The following is a 23,766-nucleotide window of genomic DNA, read 5'->3' as shown; positions in this document are numbered from 1 at the left end:
AAGAGATAAATGTGAATTAATAAGCAGTTAGACTAATAGATTGACATATATATAGATATATATAGGTTAACAAACAGAATATGGATAGAAAATAATTAACTATAAGGATTAAATATAAGGATTGATTAACTAACAATATTTTCTTTTTTTGGTAAGTTTTGTAAAATGTACCAAACTGAATGTCTGAAGATATAGATGAGTCAAATTGATTGACTACGTGATGAGAGATATATAGAATTATTACAAAAAGATAGATTGAGTAATATATAGAGAATAAGTCAAATTGTTTGATCTAAATGAATGTATGATTTACATGGTTTATGATATATAGAAATATTTGAAATTGAAAAATGGGATAAATTGTTTATCTAAGATGGAAACAAAGACTTACAGTTTGGGCATACAATGTTAAAAATAGTTAAGGAAGTACTGCTTAGATTAATGGAGAATATATATTTGTTTTAGATAGAGGAATCTAATAGAAGTAAGGGAAAGGGGACAAAGGGTCGGAAAGCTGTTGGAAGTCAATAAAAGGGGGGGAAAGGGAGGGGGTTAGAGATGAAAAAATTGGGAAAATTGAATGTAAATGTAAAAATAATGGATTCTAACCCAATAAAAAATTTTTCAAAAAAAAAAAAAAAAGGAACTACAACGCCAAGACCACGGCTATACAGCCCGGAAAATCCACAACAACCATTTTAAAGAATTGTTTATATATATCAAAGTGCTAATAATGCACAATAGTTAGGATAAATTTACAGAAGCAGTTAGTCACTCCAAATCCAATATAAATAGACATACAAAATCAGTAAACCAGCACAATAAATAGTACAATCAATAAATAATTATTCTTATGAATGTCCAACTGGTGAGAAGTTCATAAGTCCACGATTATTCCTCTATTCCTTAATAGGTGATGTTTTCTGTTGTGCAAAATTCCTGAGAGTGACCACCAATCACGTTGAAGAGAACTAGAGCTCAACATTTCTTCAAACAATCAGCTATAAATTTATCCTATTGCACATTATTAGCACTTTGCACTTTGATATATATGAACAATTCTTTAAAAAAATTGTAATATTAGTAGTTAAGACTTGTAAATTTGGAGATTGAGTGATTCTGTCCTCCAGAGTTCTTTGTGGATTTAGGCTGCTTTTTCCGGAGGAGCCCTTTTGGATTGGTATTAGGAGCGCAGCAGGTGGCAATACCCACTGCTACCTTAACACAGCTGGTATTAGAAGCAGATCAGGTGGCAATGCCCTCCCCCTGCCATAACCCAGCCGGTATTAGGAGAGGAGCAGGCAGCAATGCCCACCCCAGTTTTAACCCAGTTGGTAACAGAAGCAGAGCAGATGGCAATGCCCACCTCCACCTTAACACAGCTGGTATTAGGAGTGGATCAGGTGGCAATGCCCTCTCCCTACCTTCACACAGCTGGTATTGGGAGTGGATCAGGTGGCAATACCCACCGCCATCTTAACACAGCTGGTATTAGGAACAGATCAGGTGGCAATGCCCACCCCCTGCCTTAACCTAGTTGGCTTTAGGAGAGGAGCAGGGGCAATGCCCCCCTCCACCTTAACCCAGCTGGTATTAGGAGTGGAGCAGATGGCAATGGGCACCCCCCCCATCTTAACCCAGCTGGTATTAGGAGATGAACAACAAAGTGGAGCAGCCCTCAAGAGAGTAAGCCAAAAAGCAAAATAAAAAGGCTAATGAAGAAATATAAATGTGTTTCAATTCAATTTTGTCAAGGAATAAATTGCATAAGAGTGCAAATTGCTATAGAGACATACAGTCCAAATTTACAGTCAAAATTTACAGCATAGCAGGAACAGCAGCAACCAACAGTAACAGCACAGGGGAAAAGTCAAGAAATTCACACAAGGGCTCAACCACTAAAGCCCAATGGTGCAACAATGAGAGGTACATGTATACAAAAAGACCTCTAAACCGTTTTTCTTATCAAACTCTTATAATTACAGGTGCAGACAGGCAAGAAAAGGGGAACACAAGACCCCCCCCCCCCGACTCAACAAGATGCCAGCAAAGAGCTTGTTTCGAACTCTCTTCCTCAGGAGTCGTGATTACAATTACGCCTGAAATGCAACACACCACCATGAAGCTCTTTGGTGGAAAGGTCAGCACCTCACAGGGTATACCAGCTGGTATTAGGAGTGGAGCAGGTGGTAATGCCCATCCCCTAACTTAACCCAGCTGGTATTAGGAGTGGAGCAGGTGGCAATGCCCACCCCCCACCTTAACCCAGCTGGTATCAGGAGCAGAGCAGGTGGCAATGCCCACCCCCTGCCTTAACCCAGCTGGTATTAGGAGTGGAGAAGGTGGCAATTCCCACCCCCCACCTTAACCCAGCTGGTATCAGGAGCAGAGCAGGTGGCAATGCCCACCCCCTGCCTTAACCCAGCTGGTATTAGGAGTGGAGAAGGTGGCAATGCCCACCCCCCGCCTTAACCCAGCTGGTATCAGGAGCAGAGCAGGTGGCAATGCCCACCCCCTGCCTTAACCCAGCTGGTATTAGGAGTGGAGCAGGTGGCAATGCCCACCCCCTTCCTTAACCCAGCTGGTATTAGCAGCAGAGAAGATGAAATCTCCCCTCCCATCTTTACACAGCTGTTATTAGTAGAGCAGGTGGCATGCCACCCCGACCTTAACCCAGCTGGTATTAGGAACAGAACAGAGCACTTGGCAATGCCCACCCATCCCCTTCATCCAGCTGGGATCAGAAGCAGAGCAGGTAGCAATGCCCACTGTGGAGAAACGCCATTCTGTTTGTGGAGTTAACTTTCTATGGGCTGCGGAGGGGAGGGGCCAGTTCTGGAGTAGAATGTGATTGGATGGAGAGCGAGTCAGTTGGTGGAGGGGAGTTGGAAGTTGACAGTTGGTGGCTGGGGAGTTGAGGGTGAGAGATGGCTCTGAGGGGAGATGGAGATCTAGTGTAAACCCAGGTACCAAAGTATCGGGCCTGCCCTACACAGCATCTAATTAGGGCATGAGGGAGATAGAGTAGGGGTTTCTTTTTATTTTATATTATTCCTTCTGTTCACTGTATATTTGCCTGTGTATAGTTAGAAGTTAAATAAATGATTTTTGGACTTTATGAAGGAAGGAAGATCTTCTGTTCCACATAGTCCCCCAACTGCTTGGGCCCACTAGCAGAGGAGGGATGTTAGGAGGCTGTCCCACCTAACCAGGACCCCATACAGGGACAGTGGTGGCAGCAACTAAATGGAGACAGGAAAGTGAGATGACTCTTCCAGGTGCTAGGCTAGGCAAGGGAGGGGTAGGCAGAGCGGGGTCTACCAGTTAAGACAAAAAAGACAGGAGAGACCCCGTTTTGCCACATCTTGGTGGCAGTGGAGGGATATGGACAGAGGGAAAGAAAACTGAGACGGAAGTCTGACGGTGCAGGCATTTAAAATTGGTGTACTCACCAGACAGTGATGGAAGCTTTATTTTATTTTCTCGGGTTGGCCAAAACAGGGAAAGGTTAAGTTTGTTAGGATGGATCCTACCAAGATACGGGACTTTCTAAAAATGACAAAACCCCAGCTCCAGGGAGAACGCGCAAAGTGCAGTCTGGAGAGCCACAATATGACTGTGGCAGATTTGCAAGCGATTCTGATAGATCAGCAGCAGCAGGCAGGGGCATCTGTGCGCATACACCAGCCAGAGGCGAACTTCCAGCCGCAACTGGAACTGGAAAGGACGTGTATTCAGGCTGAGAGGGAACGGAGAGAACATGAACCGGAACTCCAGAAGAGGCAAGCAGAGATCCGCAGGCAGGAGCAGGAGGAGCAACGGAAACACAAGCTCAAGTTCCTGCCACTGAAAGAGCCCCAGAGCAAGAAAATACAAGTCACCCCCAAGGACTCTGTGGCATACAAGGAGGGAGAAGACCCCAGCGTATACCTTTCCAACTTCGAGAAGGCGGCCAAGCAGTGGGGAGCTGCAGAGGGAGACTATACGTCTTACCTCTGTAGTATCCTGACTGGAGAACTTGCAACTATTTATCACAGCACGCCTATCGGGGACAGCAGGATAACTTTTGCAGCGTATAAAGCCACAGTCTTTAAAAGATTTAAAGTAGGGGCAGACCACTTTCGGAAGCAGTTTCGGGGCTTGGCCCCACAACAATGTAAATCGTATTATGAATTTGGGGTAAAGCTAAATGAGTTGGGGAGAAGATGGGCAGAGGAGGCAAAAGCCCAGGATTATGAGGCTTTGTTCCAGTTGTTGGTTTTAGACCAATTTCACTTTAAACTCTCCAAGGAGTTAAAATGCCTGGTAAAAGATAAGAAGCCAAAAACCGTTGCAGGAGCCTCAGAACTGGTGGACGAGCTGGTGCTGAACAGGGAGGGGTTGGATTGGAGGACTTCCCATTTGGGAAGGGAAGAGAGGGGTTCCCAGAGGGGTGGGAAAGTACAACCTTCCCCCAAAAGGGAAGGGGCACCTGCCAAGGCAGAGAGGGTAGGAAGTCCCCCAATTTGACAAACTGGAAATGGCCCCAGGTTCGCAGGTATTACAATTGTGGGGAGGCTGGGCACCTGAAGTCAGCCTGCCCACAGTTGCAAGCCGAGACCTCCAAACCCCATTCAAACGTACCAGTTACGCAAAAAGGGAAAGAGGAGAAGGTGGCAGTGGTAAGCCACAACTGCCTCTTTACCTGAATGAAGCCAGCAGAAAACTGGAGTGATTTTGAAGAACCGGTAAGAGTGAAAGACCAGTTGGTTTTGGGAGATGCCAACACTGGCTAGTCGGTAACCTTGGTGAGGGCAGATCTGGTGTCGGCAGGGCTGGATCGAGGGGGGGCAGGGGGGTAGCTGGGATTTGTTGGCTGGCCAGCATACCGTTAATGCAGTAACACGCAGCCAAACCCTCCGAGGGAGGTGGGAGGAGGACGGCAACTTCACAGAAGCCAAATCTCCACCAACCCGGGAGGAGGGAGTGACCCAGGTTACAGAGGCTGAGGAGAGGGTAGTCCCCCAGGAGGGGCAGAACCAGCCAGTCCCCAGCCCCGAGGGAGAGTGTTTCAAAGGGGGAGAAGGGTGCCATTCCACCCAAGAGCAGCTGGAAACTGTGGAGCCTTCCAGACTGGGAGGGAGTCAGTTGAGTAATGCTAAAAACCCAACTGAGGGAACTGAGGACACCAACCAAATCTTTGCCAAGGGCCCTGGAAACAGAGGGACTAGGGGTGGTCTAGAGGAACAGATGGTAGAAAGTCTGGGGGATCCAGAAATGTTTCTGTCAGAGGTTCAAGGAGACCCTAGTCTGGAACCACTGCTCAATGGGGCAAGGAACCAGGAAGTGGAGTTCTCAGACGCTCTTTCTGAGCAAGTGGTATGGAAGCAGGGTCGATTATACAGGCTCTGGTAGCCACCTAATAGACAAAGATATGGGGAAGCAGTTCGACAGCTTGTGGTTCCAGAGAAATACAGGCCCAGGCTCTTAGAATTGGCTCATGACATACCCTGTGCAGGGCACTTAATAGTTAACAAGACCAGACAAAGACTCCTGCTAAACTTTTAGTGGCCAAAACTGGCTCAGGATGTGAGGGACTACTGCAAGTCACGTCCAACATGTCAAAAGGTGGGCAAGATTGGATGTAAAGCCCGGGCTCCTTTACAGTCCCTTTCTATCATGGGAGAAGCATTCCAATGGGTAGGGGTCAGCATAGTGGGCCCATTCCCAAAGCCCACTCAGAGGGGGAAACGGTTTATTCTGACTTTAGCGGACCATGCAACGAGGTACCCAGAAGCAGTGCCCCTAGCCTCCATTGAGGCTCCAGTGGTAGCTGAAGCCCTGACATTGAAGGGAAGGGAGCAGAGGAAATGGAATTTCCCCTCCCACCTTTACACAGCTGGTATTAGGAGCAGAGCAGGTGGCAGTACTCAACCCCCACCTCAACCCACCTGGTATCAGGAGCTGAGCAGGTAGCAATGGCTGCCACCCTTAAGCCAGCTGGGATCAGGAGCAGAGAAGGTGGCAATGCCCTCGCCCCGCCTTAACCCAGCAGGTGTTAGGAGCTGAGCAGGTGGCAATGCCCACCCCTCGCTTTAAACCAGATGGTAATAGGAGCAGAGAAGGTGGCAATGCCCACCCCTCACTTTAACCGCAGCTGCTATTAGAAGCGGAGTAGGTGGCAATGCCCGCCCCCCCCTTCAGCCACCTGGAATCCAGAGCAGAGCAGGTGGCAATGGCCACCTCCTGGATTAAACAACCTGGTATTAGGAGCAGAGTAGGTGGAAATTCCCATCCCCCCTTCAGCCAGCTGGAATCAGGAGCTGAGAATGTGGCAATGCCTGCCCCCCCTTGAGCAACCTGGAATCCAATGCCCACCTCGCACCTTCACCCAGCCATAGTCAGGCACAGAACAGGAGGCAAGGCCCCCCCTTTACCCGGCATGTATCAGGCATGGAGCAGGTAGCAAAGCCCACCACCCTTTCACACGACTGAGATCAGGCAGATCAGGCATGGACTAGATGACAATGCCCACTCCCTCCTTCACCAGCTAGAATCAGTGATGGAGGAGGAGCGAATGCCTGCCGGCCCGCCCTCCCCTTTCTAGAGCCCGTTGTATTCCCCCCCCCCACAATGGGCTTTGTTGCTAGTAATACCATAGAGTCCACCCTCCAAAGCAGCCATTTTCTCCAGGGGAACTAATCTCTGTCACCGGGAGATCAGTTGTAATTCTGAGAGATCTCCAGCCACCACTTGGAGGCTGAAAACCCTCTAAGCAGGGGATCTCAAAAGAAATTGATACAAAAAAATTCCTCTATTCCTCCTTCTGTCCATGCCTAATTTAGATCTTCTGTTAAGGCAGGATCGGTATCTTAGAAAGTCCCAGTTTATTGAGGTCCTTGTACTTTGTAGTCCCAGTTTAGGCTTCTCAGCCCTCCACATGGCCAATGGCTGCCACCTGCAAGGCACCAGGCCTTATAGTACCTTCGACTTCTAGTTCAAATCAACCAAAGAGACCCTGTGCCAGGAGGTTTTATTCTCTCCCTTTGCCCACCTCCTCAGCAGGTAAAAAGGGCAGGTCAGAGATGCTTTTTCTGGAGGTTCCAGGAAGAATCCACTTTGATATTTTAGTCTTACAAGTCTGTGACCTCCACCTATCGGCAGAAATTTTTCGGGCCGCCCTTCAGCCAGGTGCGGCATCTGCATGACTAAAGACACTGGATGTGGCTTAGAAAGTATGTAGCTCCTCCACCCTCCCTCCTGTCAGCTAAGACAGAGGGAACATTTTTGTAAAACTACGGGTTTGAAGATTTTTGGAACAGTCCAAGCCTACAAATAAAAGCATTCCTCCACAGAAAGAGTGAAGGAAAAACTAGCACTGAAGAAACTGCCTGTCATCTTATTACCTGCTTCACAGTAAGGGAATGGGTGCTTTCCTCTTTCACTGCAAGCAAACACACAGGCACAGAAAGAGGGCAGGCCCCGAGGCAGACATTTCTGACGGCTTAGTCATTCTGGACAGGAATAAGAAGCTGTTACTGGTCACCTTGGAGCTGATGGGAGGGCCGTACAGAAACAGCTCTGGCCTCTTTTCACTACAAAGCACTGGGTTGGGGCTGGGTTTGTTTTTTGGCTTCAAATACAAGGAAGTTATTTCACTGGCCTTTAAAGGAGTTTCTTTAAAAAGAAAACACCAGAGTTTCTGTTTCTTTGTCTTCACAATACTGGGCCTGTCAACATAAAGCTGGGTTTTTGTTGTTGTTGTTATTGGGCCTCTTTTATTATTAATGGCTTTATTAATGGCCTCTCTTTTTCTTTATTGTCTCCTTCCATTCCTACCCTCAAAACACAAAACACATCTTTCATTTTTGGTTAAGGGGTACTTCAAATTGTTTTGTTTGAGGAGCATAGCAAGGAATAAAAGGAACCCCACCCCATATGGCTGTTTCTTACTTGCATAACAGAGCAATGCATGAGAAGCCTTTGGAATTCTACTTTGACCTTTTAATCCATGTACCTCGTAGCACAATAAAGACTAAGCTTAAGGCTGCTATCCTAAAACCAGGGCTTTTTTTGAGGGGGAACACTCCAGAACACTGTTCCGGAAGCTCTAGAATCTGCCCACGTGATTCCTTCCTCCTTCAGCCCCATGGGCTCTGCAGAGGAGGCTAAACTGTTTTGAGTTCTTTCTGCTTTTTCTCCATTCCTCTGTGTGTGTGTGTGCGTGTGTGTGTGTGAGAGAGAGAGACAGACAGAGAGAGAGAGCTGGGACCTGGCACGAGCTCTGCAGAGGAGGCTTAGCTGCTTTGAGTTCATTCTTTTTTTTTTCATTCATGAGTGAGATAGAGATGGAGAGAGAGTGCAAGCAGAGCTGTTGGGGCCAACTCTCCACAGCAGACTTAGTTGCTTTCAGTTCATTCTGCTTTTTCCCAGTTCCTCTGTGATTGAGAGAGAGAGAGAGAGAGAGAGAGAGAGAGAGAGAGAGAGAGAGAGAGAGAGAGAGAGAGAGCTGGGGCCCAGCACGGGCTCTGCAGAGGAGGGTAAGCTGCTTTGAGTTCATTCTGCTTTTTTCCCATTCCTCTGTGAGTGAGAGAGAGTGCAAGCAGAGCTGCTCGGGCCAGCTCTCCAGAGGGGGCTTAGCTGCTTTGAGTTCATTCTGCTTTCATTTCATTCAGGGGTTTCTGTGTATGTGTGTGCTGTTTTGTGTTCATTCTGTTATTTTCATTGGGGGAGTGGGTGGGTGGGGCTGTGTGTATGTGCTGCTTTGAGTTCACTGTTTTATTTTCATGGGGAGTGGGAGCTGTGTGTGTGTGCATGTGCATGCTGTTTTGAGTTCATTTTGCTTTCTTTTCATGGGGCTATGGGGGGTGGTGTATGTGTGCTGCTTTGAATTCATTCTGCTTTCTTTTCATGGGGGTGGGTGGGGCTGTTCATGTGTGTGTGTGTGTGTGTGTGTGTGTGTGTGTGTGTGTGTGTGTGTGTGTGTGTGTGTGCTGTTTTCATTCTTTTGTTGACTGAAGTTGACATTGTTATGGTGCCCACAGCTTTTGAATGCAGAGTGGTTCTGTGTTAGTTAAATATATCAGTTATGGTTATTTGTATTAGTTAAAATATCAGTTATGGTTATTCCAGTTTTATGCTAGGAATGGATAGCTGTGTCTGAGTCACAGAAGACTTTCATCAATATATTCATCAGCATGTAGGTGTTCTTATGTCTTAGTAACTGTAACTTAAATGGTTCTCCCCACCCTCAGCTGATTAACATCACTGAAATTGCAGTGGACATATGGATGTTAAGGAAGATTTATGAATATTGTTTGTCTGGGGCATTGGAATATTTATGGGAATTTCACAGTATCACAACAGCTTAGCCATTGGTAAGGTAGAGTTGGCAGGCAACAAAAAAAGCCATTTTAACCGAAGTATAAATTTAATGCAGCTAAAATTGAGTATCTAATTTTGCATTGCTCCAGTAAAGCAAAACCCTCCCTGAAAATTTTAAAATTCATTATTCATTACATTAGGAATTTCAGACTCTGTGGAATTTTGAGAAAGAATTTTGGAATTTCCCCCCCTACGCTGGCAGAGGGAATCTGTTAGAATTTAGATTTGTGAAATGGGTTTTGGATTTTAGAGGTCCCCTCCTTCTTGCTTATTTTAAAATATGATTCCAAAGAAATGAAATGTTTGGGAAAGGGAATGAAAGATTTCACTTTTTGTAGAGGATACAGAAAGGAAAAAACCCCTTTCTCATAATAGTGTAATTTTCCAAGCTTACTAACATTTATCTCATTGTAATGCATTGTGCTGGGTTACAAGAAGTGGCATCACTTCCAGGAGTGATGTCACTTCCGGAAGTGATGTCATCACACATTTCCAAGAGCGTGCACATGCGTGTGATAATAGAGAGTTCCATCACCTCTTTTCACAGAAAAAAAGCCCTGCCTAAAACCATTAACCCCTCCCTACCCACCCACCCACCACACACTGAACTCAGTAAGACCTGCTTCTGCATAAACTTGCTTAGGATCAAGCTGCAAGTCTAACTGAAAGCAATTGGTATTTCAGCAATATCCTGTCTAATTTGATCCCTTATTTTCTCTGTGGATTAAGTCATAACTAGCCCTATACAGACTGGGGTCTACAGAGGTGTGATGCCTCACACTTCTCAGCCATATGGAATCTATACTCAAATGTCTTTGTACCACTTTATCATTGTGAGAAGTGGAAAGAAGATGCTCATAATGGGAGGAGAACAGAAGGAAGGAAGTGGGCGGTTTCTCATCGTTACCAAAATGTGACATCTATCATCTGTTTCATACTGCTGGCCTAAGTAGGCTAAATTGGAAATCAGTTTCATCAACACTGCACTGCAATCACTGCAGTGATGAATTTGGCGGATACTTATACTTTTATACTTATGCTTAAGTATAAAAAAATACACCATAGTTAGGGATTAAGGAAGTGTAAAGAAATTGGCAGCCCAAAACCAGGTCGTTGGTAAAAATGACTGGACTTAGGTTCAGAACTGTAAGCGTTATCATGTTGTAGCCAAACTCAGATATGTGGTTGCTGGGCTGGTTAATAACACTTGTGGAACAGTCTCTGAGTTCCCCAGAGATTCGACCTTGGGTGACTGTTCCCAGACGATCTATGTTCACTTCCTAGATTTTCACACAACTGAAATGCTAATTAACAGCTCAGCCCTGATTGGCTCTTGAGTTGCCGGGTGATTCACTGAGTCCTGAAAAGATGGCTTCTCAGCTCATCCAGCTCCCAGACAGTGGAGGTCCTGAGGCCCTTCAAGGACTTCACTATCACGGTCTCGGCTGACATGGCAATCCTGGGTCTGGTCATTTCTTTGGTCCATATACTTCAGTCCTCGATCCTGGACTCAGAGGCAACATGTGTGGGCATGGTTCCAGGAGTGCACGCGTTCGTGAGAAGGCTGCGTCAGGGCGTTGAGTCTCGCCTTCAGCCCCTCACTGCGAAGGAGTCATACATGCTGGCGACCATGCACGCACATCAAGGGCACCTTCACCAAGCATGATGGGAACCTCACCAGCATGAGAGATGCCCCCTGTGCCCAGGTACAGCATAGACAGGCCAAGAGGGGCCTGCTGCCAGCAGAGGTGATGGGGAAGGGGCTCAGTTCTGTTGCCCCCCTGCAATTAGCACCAGCAGGTCCATGGTGATAGAGATGCTGCGCCATGGCCTCAGCCCCTCTGGAAATGTGAGGCGCATGAGCTGGGATTTGGCAGAGGCAGTGGTCAGGGACTACCTTGCAGAGCCCCGTGAGCTGCTTCCCGTCGATCTGCTGAGCTACTGGGCCAAGAAGGAGGCAGTCTGGCAGAACCTTTCTCTCGAGGCTCAGAAGCTCCTCTCGTGCCGTGACAAGCATGGAGAGCGAATGTGTCATTTCCTAGGTGGGTGACATTGTTGGCTCGCATTGCACTCGCCTGCTGTCCTAGAGAGTTGAGCAGTAGGAGGTGGTGGACTCTCCTTTGGAGGTTTTTAAGCAGAGGCTAGATGGCCAATCTGACAGCAATGGTTATTTTGTGAACTTGGGCAGATCATGAGAGGGAGAGCAAGAAGGGTCACATCAGTGCTTAGTTCTCATGGCCTCTTCTTACATGCCCAGGGTAAGGCCAATCGCAACCTTGGGGTCAGGTAGCAAATTTCCTCAGGCCAGTTTGTCTAGGGATCCTGATGGAGTTTTGCCATCTCCTGGGCATGGAGTAAGGGTCACTGTGTAGGTGGGAGGGGGGAGGAATTTGGGAATTCTCTTTGGGAGGTTCTATTTGGGAGTGTGCCTCTGGCCATCTCAGCCTTGGTCCATGTGTTTTTGCAGTGGGACTTGACTCACCTTGGAGTTTCCCCCCATAATAGAAACAAATGGAATGCCTGGGCACTGTCAGGTCTTGCCAGGTATCTTCCGCAAGCACTTCACTGCATCACTCAGGTGTATGAGTTAAAGTTACTTTATTAAAGAAGAATACCAGGATCAAGATGGTCAGACAGGATCATTGGCTGAAGTGACTCAAGGCAGCAAAGCAAGGTTAATTATAGGACGAAGTCCACGCCCCCACAGAGGGAAAGAAAGTCCATTAGGGTTTCGGCGCGCTGAGCCAGGGAGCCAGGAGAGAGGGGAGGAGGGAAAGGATGAGTTCTGCTCAGTCTCTCAGGAGGTTGCTGCAGTTTCAGCTGGAACTTCAAGGCCACATTCTCAGGCCTGTCAGGAAATTGTAACCAAAACACCTGGAAGATAAGCAGCTAGCAACCAGTCAGCAACACAGGTTCCTTCTGCATGTTCTCAGAGGTACACTACACACTGCAGCAAGAAATCCATAACCCATGACAGGTATGCTGGAGGCGTATCTGACAGTCACCTTTTTGGGGTGCAATCTCCCTAAACTCGGGGGGTCTTGAGAGGACAGTGAGGAGTGGATCCCCTGTAAATTTGGTGCATTGTGCTTGCAAAAACCCACCCCCAGCCCCCTAGATAGCTCCCATAGTTTCCCCCACAGGCAATAATGGAAATTGGAGGTGGCTGGGGCACCTTCTTTGGGGGGCCATAAAATGGACCCCCCAGCATCCAATCTCCCTGAAACTTCAGGGTTCTTGAGAGGACCCCATAAAATTTGGTAAAATTTGGTCCAAAAATGGCCCCCCAGACACCAGATAGCCCCAAATTGCATTTCTCATAGGAAACAATGGCTGAATTTGCTCTGTATTGCTGAACCGAACTGGAAAATGAATTCGGTATTTGGGGAATACCAATTTTTTTCCCGGTTCGATAATACCAAACCAAATCAGTTGAAATTTCCCCTGTGCACACCTCTAAATACAATGCTGTTATCATAGATTATTTTTATTAAACATTATCAGGGAGATATGTTGGGGAAGATGGACCGAAACATGAAAAGGAGGGTCCATTCCAGACTGCAAGCTCATTATGAAGACAGCTCCATGTCATTTAGAAATAAAACAGACGTGTTTATGACTCATAAGATCATATGTATGGGATGCAGTCAAGAGAGACAGCAAATCAGAAATGTAAGCAGACCCAGCAGGCCCTGTATGGCTCTAAAGCAGATAAACTGGGGGTTATATATCGTACGACGTTATTTGAAGAGCATGATGCTGGCTGACACTTTCTTTAAGGGTATAAGGTCTGAAAAGATCTGACTTTCTGATTATCAATGCGTACTCTTGCTGAGAATGCATACAAAATCTGTGTTAACGCTGAGACATGATTTTGGCATCCTGCTGTCAAGTGCTGGTTACTCTGTCAGAGACTGGCTCCCCAAACTGTTAAGTGCATATAGGACGATGGTTGTTGTGGGTTTTCCGGGCTGTATTGCCGTGGTCTTGGCATTGTAGTTCCTGACGTTTCGCCAGCGGCTGTGGCTGGCATCTTCAGAGGTGTAGCACCAAAAGACAGAGATCTCTCAGGACTGAGAGATCTCTGTCTTTTGGTGCTACACCTCTGAAGATGCCAGCCACAGCCGCTGGCGAAACGTCAGGAACTACAATGCCAAGACCACGGCAATACAGCCCGGAAAACCCACAACAACCATCGTTCTCCGGCCGTGAAAGCCTTCGACAATACATTGCATATAGGACGTTTGCTTGCTTTAATCATTATTTAATTTCACCAAAAACGGGGGGGGGGGGGAATTCAGGGAAAAGTCATTCATTTCTCCGGAAGCTGGATATAAATGGCTGCCCTAAGATTTGCCCAGAAAAGTCCGTGCTTATTCTTCTCTGCTGGCCACTCCAGGTAAGTTCTCTTGGCCATGAGAGCTTTTAGTTTGTGGTACCTGACAGGAATGATATGTGTTGGGATTGGTTCTAGCAAGAGGAGGATTAAATTGTTGGTGTTTTCTCTGAATAGCTTGTGATGGGCAAAGTAGAGCTCATAGTGACACCATTCACTCTGCACAAAATTGGGAGACAACACAAAGATGGATCTGTAACTTTTCTCAATGCAGTCTATGATATTCTCAACAATGCTCTTGCCGGCAATGAAGTTCCTTTCATGTTGACAGAGCCGTATGGAACCATCCTCCTTCTCCAAGTTTGGAATCAAGACATTCTTCACCCAGTCGGAATCACGCTCACTGTACGAGATAAAAGCATGGAATATTATATTGTCATGAATGTCTTCAGGCTTATTCTTCCAAACCCTGTGCTTCACTTGAGTCCACTGCCACATCATCTTCAAGTACCAAGGGACGTCCAAATAGACGCACAGAAAGGAAATGATAACTGCAAAAACCACTAAAATGACGAGAACTACGGCAACCAAAAGTGTTGTGTTGCAGACAAGCTCAGAGATGTGGAAGTCCTTTAACTGGATTCCTCTCAAGTATTCTGGGTATTCACACAGGTAAGACTCCGGCCAGCCAACCAGTTCCACCATTCCTTGTTTTCTAAGATTAATGAACACTCTTAATTCACAGGAGCACATGAACGGGTTGTGTTCTGCTTTTACCTCTCTGATGCTCTGGCAGGTATGGTAGAATTCAGAAGATGGCGTGAATATTGAATTCATTTCGGCATTCAGTAATCTCAGACTGCTAAACTGGCCACATCCCGGCAGATCAGTTAGCCTGTTAGAAGCCAAGTTCAGCTCTTCCAAAGCTCTGAGCTCAACCATCTCTTTGGGTATACTTGAAATCTGGTTGCTTTGTAGATCGAGCTTTTGGATATTAACTGGCAAACAGTGAAAGACTGAATCAGACAACAGGTTCGATGACAAATTGAGTTCAACCAGATTTTCACCCCAACTGCATCCTTTCTCATGGTCTTCGTATTGCAATAAATTCTGGCTCATGTCCAAATATTTCAGAGACTTCATGTGACAGGTCATTGAACTGACTTTGATTAGATTTTTAAGCTGATTCACTCGTAAAATAAGCATTTCAAGGAGTGTCAAGGTATTGCAGTTTTCAAAAACTGCATCTGTTAAAATATTATAAGAAAAACATAAGTAGGTAAAATGACTGGGTTTGGAAGGGCAAAGCATATGTATTAGCTTTGCACCAGAAATGGTCAAAGCTGTAATGTTCATCTCTGAAAATATCCTATACATGTGTTGTGGATCAGATTTAATTGAAGTGATTACAGTCTGTCTAACTATCAATGTTTTTAGAGATGTTTTAGTATGATTAAAATTGTCTGCATTAGTTGCATCCATCTGAGTGGCATTAGAAATAACTAAGTGCTCAATGGTGGTTTCCCAGGCAGCCTGCAGAATGCTGATGAACTCTTCCCAGGAACACTGCATATTGTTCAAAGTTAGGTTTAGTAATCCTCCATTTCTACTGAGCAAGAATGTTCTCAGCTCGTTGACTTGCTCACCATGGATGTTGGACAGTTCTAAACTTTCTGTAGTGCCGAGTTCTAGATCCCTGAGAATACGGACATCTTTGTTGGCAGGGAATACGATCTGGATGGTCTTTGTGTTGAACTGTGGAATGCTTTTTGCTCTATATTCATAGAGGTCTTCTAGGCTCAGGAGGAGAGTGTCCAGTCGTATATTCGTAAGTGCGCTGAGAGCTGATCCCTGTATTCTTCTAGCACTGAGGCCAAGATACTGCAGTTTCGGCATGTTAGTCTCGGGGCATACTGGCATGTCTGTGTAGTGGTTGCCAGTGAGATCTAGATGCCTGAGACTGAGAACAGGATGACAAGAAAGCGTCCGTAATACATTGTGTGATAAATCCAGGTATTCTAAGTCTACATTGTACCAGAAAACACTGAAGTCAAGGTCTTGGATGATATTATGAGCCAGATTTAATACCTGCAATCGCAAAATAGAACTGAAATCTGAAATGTGGAGTTCAGAAATATTATTATGTGACAAATCCAGCACGGTTGTCTGTGCTGAAAGATTCTTAGGAACTTTGTTTAGAAATCTGTTTGAACGGACGGTAGAAAATCCAGTTTCCTCAGTTAGCGGAATATTTTTCAAGAAGGCTGTTATAAAAATGAAAACAGCCCCGGAATTGCTGGCGGCTGGGCTTCTTGATTTAGCCATAATGTAGAAGGATTCCTCAAATAAGCTTAGTGGTGACTTTCGTGTCTCTGTATCAGCTACTGTTCTGTAAACAGAATTTGAAATAGACTTTTGTTACAAGCCCTTTTAAGTTTTAAGAAGAATAGAGCACTTTCTAAATGCCAAGTGCCTTTATTTCCTATTTCAATTTAAAACATTCCAAATGTGCTTCCAAAAATTATTTTGATTACACAAATCTTCTTATGCATGTAGGGGACGTCCTCTCTCTTCAGATGGCAGCAGACTGAAGAAATCACCATTAATAACATACGTAGCATTTCTAGGGCTTAAACTTACAACTCTAAAAGTTGAGTCTGCCCCCATCTGCCGAACCTCACTCTGTGTTTCATTGCGTGTGACGCTAGAGCCGCGGTGCTCAGTCTATGGCTTGCCGAGAGCCACACTCACAATGACCAGCAACCAAAACAGCCACATTTTTCAATCTATGACCTGAAGTCTGTACCTCAGGCAGACTCTCAGCTTGCCCACTACTCTGGCAGAGGCTGTTTCAAGGTGGAAACCACCCGCCAACCACACGCCCCACAAGTCAAGGGCTGTGCCCGCTTTTCTGAAACAAGGGGCAGGTGCCACATTGACCTCAGAAGACTTGCGCGCGTCTCTCGAGGTCCTGAATGGGTATCACTGCCCTAGAGAGTGCTAGTACTAGTCTGAATTACCTTGCGCATGTAGGCTGGCGGTACCTAAATGACATGTCACGTGCAAATGACAGGAGTAGCAGTAGGCGATCATTTAGAACAGTAAAAGCCGCTGGGGGGAGGGCGATGCTGGGTGTCTAACCCTTTCCCTGCCTCCACTTTACCCAGCCCCCTGTCCGGTGGCCCGGCAGCCCCCTATTTGTGCCTGGCTTCAAATGTATGCAGGCCTCCACAAACATATTTTGAAAGGGGGGGCGGGGCGGGGGAGAGAGAAGAATGCTGACGCAACCCTACAAGAGTGCTTTGCTCAAGTTTAACCAACGTACTGGCTAAGTGCTGTAATAATAATAAAGAAAGTTTAACCACAAGTTCCTGGACCTAACAAAGGCCACGTGGACTGGGCGCGTGCATCCTCTGCTGAACTTGGGATTGTACAAGCGCCGCCCAAAAAATTCCATCCAATCCAGCACTGGGAGTTGCGAGTGACGTTTCCATTGCTGGATACTGTCCGTGCAATCCTTTCTAAGTCCACTGAATTCAATGGGATTAGAAGCGTGGATTCCCTCTCCACAACTCTGATTATCTGATTGGATCCTTACTCTGTCAGCTTTGATATCACTGAGAGGTTTTTTTAAAAATCCACTCAGCTCCCTAGAGTTGCCAACTCCCGGTTGGGAATTCCTGAATATTTGAGCTTGGGAAGCCTGACATTTGGGAAAGGGACGGGGCTCAGCAGGGATATGATGCACAGAGTCTGTTTTCTCCAGGGAAATTGGTCTCTGTCATCTGGAGATCAGTTGTCATTCTAGATGGTCTGGAGGCGGGCAATCTTACACCTCCCTGTCTTACCATGTTATCAAAGTTGCTCGGACACGTCTCCTTATAGGCATCAGCAGCAGGTAGATCCCAGATCCTGCCCCAACAGATCTCTGGGAGTAGAGCCATTGTACCTTGTGGAGCTGAGAATTTACCAAGCACGGCCCAAAATAACCAGTATGTTGCCTACAAGGAGGATGAGATCCATTTAATTTTATATGATTTCTTAGCTTTAGGTTTAAATCAGATTGTTCATATTGAAAAAAGACTTGCTGCCTGAAAGAGCAACAAGTAAAGTTTTGGGCTTCTGAAGTTGAAGCAAAATATTTAATGTGTTTGAAACTGAGGGACTTCATAATAGTGCTTTGCAAATTCTAAAGGCATTGAATATTGGGCTGCATGGCTGCGATATACTCCAAATGCAACAGCCACCCTTGGCAACTGCATCTGTAAATTCCCGCTAAGTAGGAAGATTGTGAAAGGGATTTCCCAGCCAGATTGTGAAAGGGATTTCCCACTCCTCAAGGAGAAGTGAAAATGACATTTAAAAACAGAGGCGGGATTGTGGGGGCGGGGGGGGGGTGGGGAGTCTGGTTAAGTGTGCAGTCTACTTTCTTCCCCTTCTGTCTTTAACATCTGGGGCATGCTTGTCCAGTGTTTGAGCTTGCCATAACCACTGTCCTTTTTGCTGTTAAAAAGGCTAGTTCAATTCTTAGTTTAAATTCACGTCTAAAACAATTTATTACAAAAGTGGAAAAGATTGACAAATTGTCAAAAATAATTGAGTTCTATTGTGCCTTAAAGACTAATGCCTTCTGGTGGCCGGAGTTTATAGGCGAAAATTCACTTTTTCAGAGACAGTTTTTCTAGCGAGAGAGAGGGGGGGGGCCTGGTTTCGTCTAGAGCAAATGCTTTGCACGCGGTTTCCCAAGCCCCACTGGTATATCCAGGTAAACGGATCTCTGGCAGCATAGCTGGAATGGTCTGTAGATGAGACCCATAAATCTACCATCAGTCGGAGCAGGCAGTACTGGGTGGGTGTTTTCGTGGTGTGACTCAATAGAAGGCAGAGAAAGAACTTAGTGTTTTGCTTTGGGCCACTCCAAACCGTACATCCCGCCACTAGGAGTCTTTCTTCAGTAAGGAGCCCTAGCATTGTGTCCAGCCGAAAGTTTTGCTTTTCCACAGGCCTCAAGTACCAGCTCCTCCAACCCCCACCCCTCATGTAGGGATATTTTGTAAAAAACAACAACAACCATGCACAAAAGCAAAGGGCTACACATGGCTTCTAGAAGGAGACTACAGCTTGATGGTAGGTAGGTATGACTTTGGTGCAGGGCAGTGCGGTCTCGTTGCAAACAACATGCAGAGTTTCTTATTCAAAAGACCACTTTGCATTAGTGACATGGTGGCAACATTCCTAAAAGCGTTGTATGCAAACATAAACTTTAGGTCAAACATTAAGTTATGGTATCTCAAAGGGAAGCTCAGCGACTCACAGGGATGTATGAAGACTTTAAGCGCCCACTTCAGTTTCTCATTTAAGTTGCTTGTGCACATCTGTGTTCCAAACGCATTCTGATGCCCAGCTGAGTGTAAGTCCCTCCCATTTTAATGGTCAGAATGCAACCACAGAAGGGGACACCTGCAACAAACCTGCATGGGGGGGCGGGGGGGGGCCCTTAACCCTTTCCAATCTGGTAGATTTTCAGCTAAAAATGGACCTCCTCCAGCTGATCTCCCTTCACCCAGAAGAAATGGATAAATATAGTATTTGTATAATTTAATTTTATAATTAATTAGTTAATAGATTTTAAGATTTGCTTAAACAAAAATAACATAACCATAGTTAATTTAAAAGCAAGAGCTCCTATAACTCCTATAGCTTTCTGCAAACTTTCTGAAAACTATGCAAAACTGAATTATTCAAGAAGCCTTTTTATTCAGATAGGAGGGCTGTACTATAAGGAAGTGGTCTCAAAGAGATGCATCAGTAAAGGGACTTTACTACTATGCAGGGGTCATTTCGTAGAAAAAGAAATGCAGGGACTCATTAGCATAACTCATTAGCATATGCCACACCCCTTGATCAGGCCCAAATGGCTAAGATTCGGCTGCTGCCAGACAGGGGAGTGTCCCCCCACCTGGCAGTGGCCCGATCAGGGGCATTTTGCCCCCAATCCAGGCCCCCAATCCGGGCTTCCCCCATCCAGCAGCACCGACCTGATCCAGGCCCCTTTGGCCCCAATCCGGGCCGAAAGGGGCCCAAAATGGCCATTTTTGGCTGAAACAGCCAGGGCCACGTCGGTGCTGAGCGGAGAAGGCTTCCCCCACCTGGCACTGACCAGATCCTGGCCATATTGGCCCCAATCCGGGCCGAAATGGGCCCAATCATGGCTCTATATTGGATTCTTGTTAGTTTTAAACATTTGCAATACCAAATTTATCTTACTGCATAGTTTATTGAAATGTGTTTGAAACTAACTGTACTGACTGACACTGTGTAATCCACCTTGAGAAAGGTGGTCTATAAATAACACAAACAAATAAGATCCAGAGGAGTTAGCCGTGTTAGTCTGTAGTCACAAAATAGTAGCACCTTTAAGACCAACTTTACTGTAGCATAAGCTTTCGAGAACCACAGCTCTCTTCGTCAGATGCATGGAGGGTATGAAGAAACTGGCCAGAGATGTATTGGTGGTGAGGAGAAGAAACTCTCAAAACTCCTGCATGTAAGAGGGAACAAGAAGGCCACTTTAAATCCACCTAGCAACATTATCAACCTCTCCAGCCACCAACTGAGCCAAGCAGAGGAATCCATCCTGTCTCATGGATTATCTTTTTGCCCAGCCAGACCCACACAAACTATACAACTCTGTGGAGACCTGGAGGTCTATTTCAGACGTCTAAGACTGAAAAAATTCTTCAGCCACTCTGCTGAATAAAACGCTGAACAGACTCCATCCCAGCAGCAATCGCCCTCCCAGCCAAGCAACGCACAACCATCGTTGCAAAGTTCCAGAAACAAGAACTCCACATGGACACCCCCTGAGGGCTGCAGCTTCTCACTCGACTTTTACATCGAATGCTTCCGTCAACGTACCCAGGCTGAGATAATTGACAAACAACAACACCTAAAGCAGAACCTCAGCCATGCAGAAAGAGATGCCATAAACAGCCTCCAAAATAATTCTGGCATCATAATCAAGGAAGCTGACAAAGGAGGCACAGTCGTAAACATAGACAAACATAACTGCGTACAGGAAGCAGAGAGACAACTCTCCAACACAACGTTCTATAACCACTACCTTCTGACCCTACCAAGGAATACAAAAGAGATCTCAATAAAATATTAAAGTCACTCCCCGTGGACATACAAGAACACATCCATACGGACACACCCCAGGAACCACGACCAGGAAGATTCTACCTCCTACCCAAAATCCATAAACCAGGTAACCCAGGACGCCCCATTGTCTCAGGAAGAGATACTATCACGGTAGGAGTCTCAGGATACATGGACTCTATCCTCAGGCCCTATGCCACCAGCACACCCAGCTATTTATGGGACACCACTGACTTCCTCAGGAAAATACAGTCCATCGACAACCTACCAGATGGCACCATCCTAGCAACCATGGATGTGGAGGCTTTATACACCAATATCCCACATGCAGATGGACTGCAAGCCATAAGGAATATTATCCCGGACAAAACCACAGCACAGCTCGCCACTGAACTTTGTCACTTCGTACTCACAATTACTTCGAATTTGGTGACAGCTTATATCTACAGGTTAATGGCACAGCCATGGGCACACGCATGGCGCCACAATATGCTAACATATTCATGGCGGACTTGGAGCAACGCTTCCTCAGCTCCCATCCACTAGAACCACTACTATACTTAAGATTCTTTGATGACATTTTCATCATTTGGACCCATGGGAAGGAAGCCCTTGAGAGATTTCATCAGGACTTTTAACAACTTTCACACCACCATCAACCTGAGCCTGGACCACTCTACACAACAGGTACACCTCCTGGACACCACTGTACAACTACATAATGGGCAGATAAATTCCACCTTATACTGGAAACCCACCGACCGATACTCATATCTACCTGCCTCCAGCTACCACACTAAACATACTACTTGGTCAATTATCTACAGCCAAGCCTTACGTTACAACTGTATCTGCTCCAATGCTCTTGTTCGGGACTCCCACTTAAGAGATTTACAACAAGCATTTTGGGGGCTACAGTACCCACCAAATGAGGTGAGCAAACAAATTGAAAGGGCCAAACAACAACAACAACAACATTTGATTTATATGCTGCCCTTCAGGACAACTTAACACTCAGAGCGGTTTACAAAGTATGTTATTATTATCCTAATACCCAGAAACAGCCTGCTCCAGGACAAACTGAAAGGAACTAACAACAGAACACCACTGGTTGTCCCCTACAGTTCCCAGCTCAAACCCATCCAACGTATCACCAGTGAGCTACAACCCATCCTGGAAAATGATACCTCTCTCTCAGAAGCCCTGGGTGGAAGACCTTTCCTTGCCTACAGTCAGCCCCCCAACCTTAAACGACTTCTCACCTACAACCATGAACCGGCTAGCAGAGTGACCAACACAGGCACCAGGCCCTGCAACAGACCCAGATGCCAGCTCTGCCCTCATATCTACCCAGGAAATACAATTACAGGACCCAATGGCGTCAACTACACTGTTTCTGGCTCTCACAGCTGCTCATCCTCCAACATGATATATGCTCACCTGTACCTACAATGTCCATCTGCTCTGTACATTGGACAAACCAGCCAACTTCTGCGCAAAAAGAAAAAAATGGACACAATTCTGACATTAAAAATGGTAATATCCAGAAACCAGTGGGAGAACACTTCAGTCTACCAGGACGCTCCATCAAGGAATTAAAGGTCACCGTAGAGCAACAGAAACCTTTCAAAAGCAGAATCCACGGGGAGACTCTGGATAGTTATCGCATTATGAGAAGTAACTGCCTGTCAGGCACTCCATTCAGATTCAGCTACGGAGGGGAGGGGGTCACACCCAGCCTGGATTGCGAACTCCGCCTCTTGCATGACTTTTGCAACTGATTTGCATGTACTCCCCCTCCCCTCATCACCTATATATCTCTGGCCAGTTTCTTCTTACCCTCCATGCATCTGACGAAGAGAGCTGTGGTTCTCGAAAGCTTGTGCTACAAATAAGTTGGTTAGTCTTAAAGGTGCTACTGGACTCTTTACAAATAAATACATTAATGTTCATAAATAACTAATCCTAGTGAATTGGGGGTGGAATAAAGCAAGCAACACGACTGAAAAATAAGCATACCTAAACAATTTAAGAAAAATAAAGCAGTTTTTAAAAAAATCAAACTTCACATTGTTATCAAATCCAGTTGTGTGGGATAGAAAGAAAAGCCGTACAAACACCAGCATTGCAGATGGCAGAGAACAAGGAAATAAAACTGATGCAAGAGCGCTTCAAGAACGGGGCCTGCCGAAAAAGAACATTTCTCTGTCGCTCTCGCATACAAAAACCCGCATCTGCAGGCAGGAAAGTTGCGTTTGTTCCCAGCCACGGCCAGGAGTGCCCCAAAGGCAGGGGCGGGGTCCGGCTGCAGCCGCGCGGCCTCGGGGCAGGGGCGGGGCAGGGGGCGCTGCCTGGGGGGGGGTCCCTCGCGCGCGCCTCCCCTCCGCGGCAGAGGCGCGCCCAACCGGCCCGACAGACTTCGCCCCTCTTCCCTCGCCCCGCATCGCGGAGGAGCCGCGACCCGGAGGGGACTCGACGGCACAAGCCTGCCCGCGGCCCTCGCAGCAGCCTGGGGCTTGGGGGCCTCGGGAGGGATTGCGAACAGCCACAGCCCCAACTCAGCTCTTCAGTCCGGCCCGCCCCCCCCAGCCCCCCCAGCCGCCCTTCTGCTTACGGGGGGGAAGAAGCCAGGGGCGGAGCCTGCCGCGGACCTCGGCGCGCCCTCGGGCGCCTGGGAGCCGCGCTCGCCGCGGAGCCCTCCGGTCCGGCCCGCCTGCGAAAGCGCCGAAGTCCCTCGCAGGGCCCCGCGTGCGCCCGCCCCGCCAGGCGTCTCCGGGCGCGGCCGGCCCTCGAGCCGGGGCGGGCGGGAGGCGCGGAGTCCCCGCCCCGCCCCGCCGGCCTCCCTCCCGGCGCCTCCGCCCGTTCCGCTCCGCTCCGCTCCGCGCCCAGCCCTCCTCCCGCCCGCC

At 46.9% G+C, this 23,766-nt stretch overlaps 2 protein-coding genes across 2 annotated transcripts in view; both read right to left on the bottom strand.

Moving 5' to 3' along the window:
• Positions 1–23,562, bottom strand: part of LOC129337150 (toll-like receptor 6) — a 62,317-nt gene extending 38,755 nt beyond the window's left edge. The window contains exon 1 of the mRNA XM_054990676.1: positions 23,475–23,562. The gene's annotated coding sequence lies outside the window, so the exon portion shown is untranslated. The remainder of the gene's footprint in view (positions 1–23,474) is intronic.
• Positions 13,612–23,522, bottom strand: LOC129337151 (toll-like receptor 1). The gene is made up of 2 exons (XM_054990677.1): positions 23,475–23,522; positions 13,612–16,088 (listed from the first exon to the last, which is right to left on the bottom strand). Exon 2 carries the CDS (start codon positions 16,022–16,024, stop codon positions 13,676–13,678), a length of 2,349 nt encoding a protein of 782 aa, XP_054846652.1. The 5' UTR covers positions 16,025–16,088; positions 23,475–23,522; the 3' UTR covers positions 13,612–13,675.
• Positions 23,563–23,766: the final 204 nt, after the last annotated feature.

Source organism: Eublepharis macularius, chromosome 10 (genome assembly GCF_028583425.1).
Source record: "Eublepharis macularius isolate TG4126 chromosome 10, MPM_Emac_v1.0, whole genome shotgun sequence".
Classification (NCBI taxonomy): Eukaryota; Metazoa; Chordata; class Lepidosauria; order Squamata; family Eublepharidae; genus Eublepharis; species Eublepharis macularius.
The sequence above is the reverse complement of the archived record's forward strand: the minus strand, read 5'-3'. Positions and strand labels throughout refer to the sequence as shown.

What these genes read in the sequence shown, in the direction of transcription:
- LOC129337151 (XM_054990677.1), bottom strand. Translation starts at nt 16,024, where the DNA reads ATGGCTAAATCAAGAAGCCCAGCCGCCAGCAATTCCGGGGCTGTTTTC.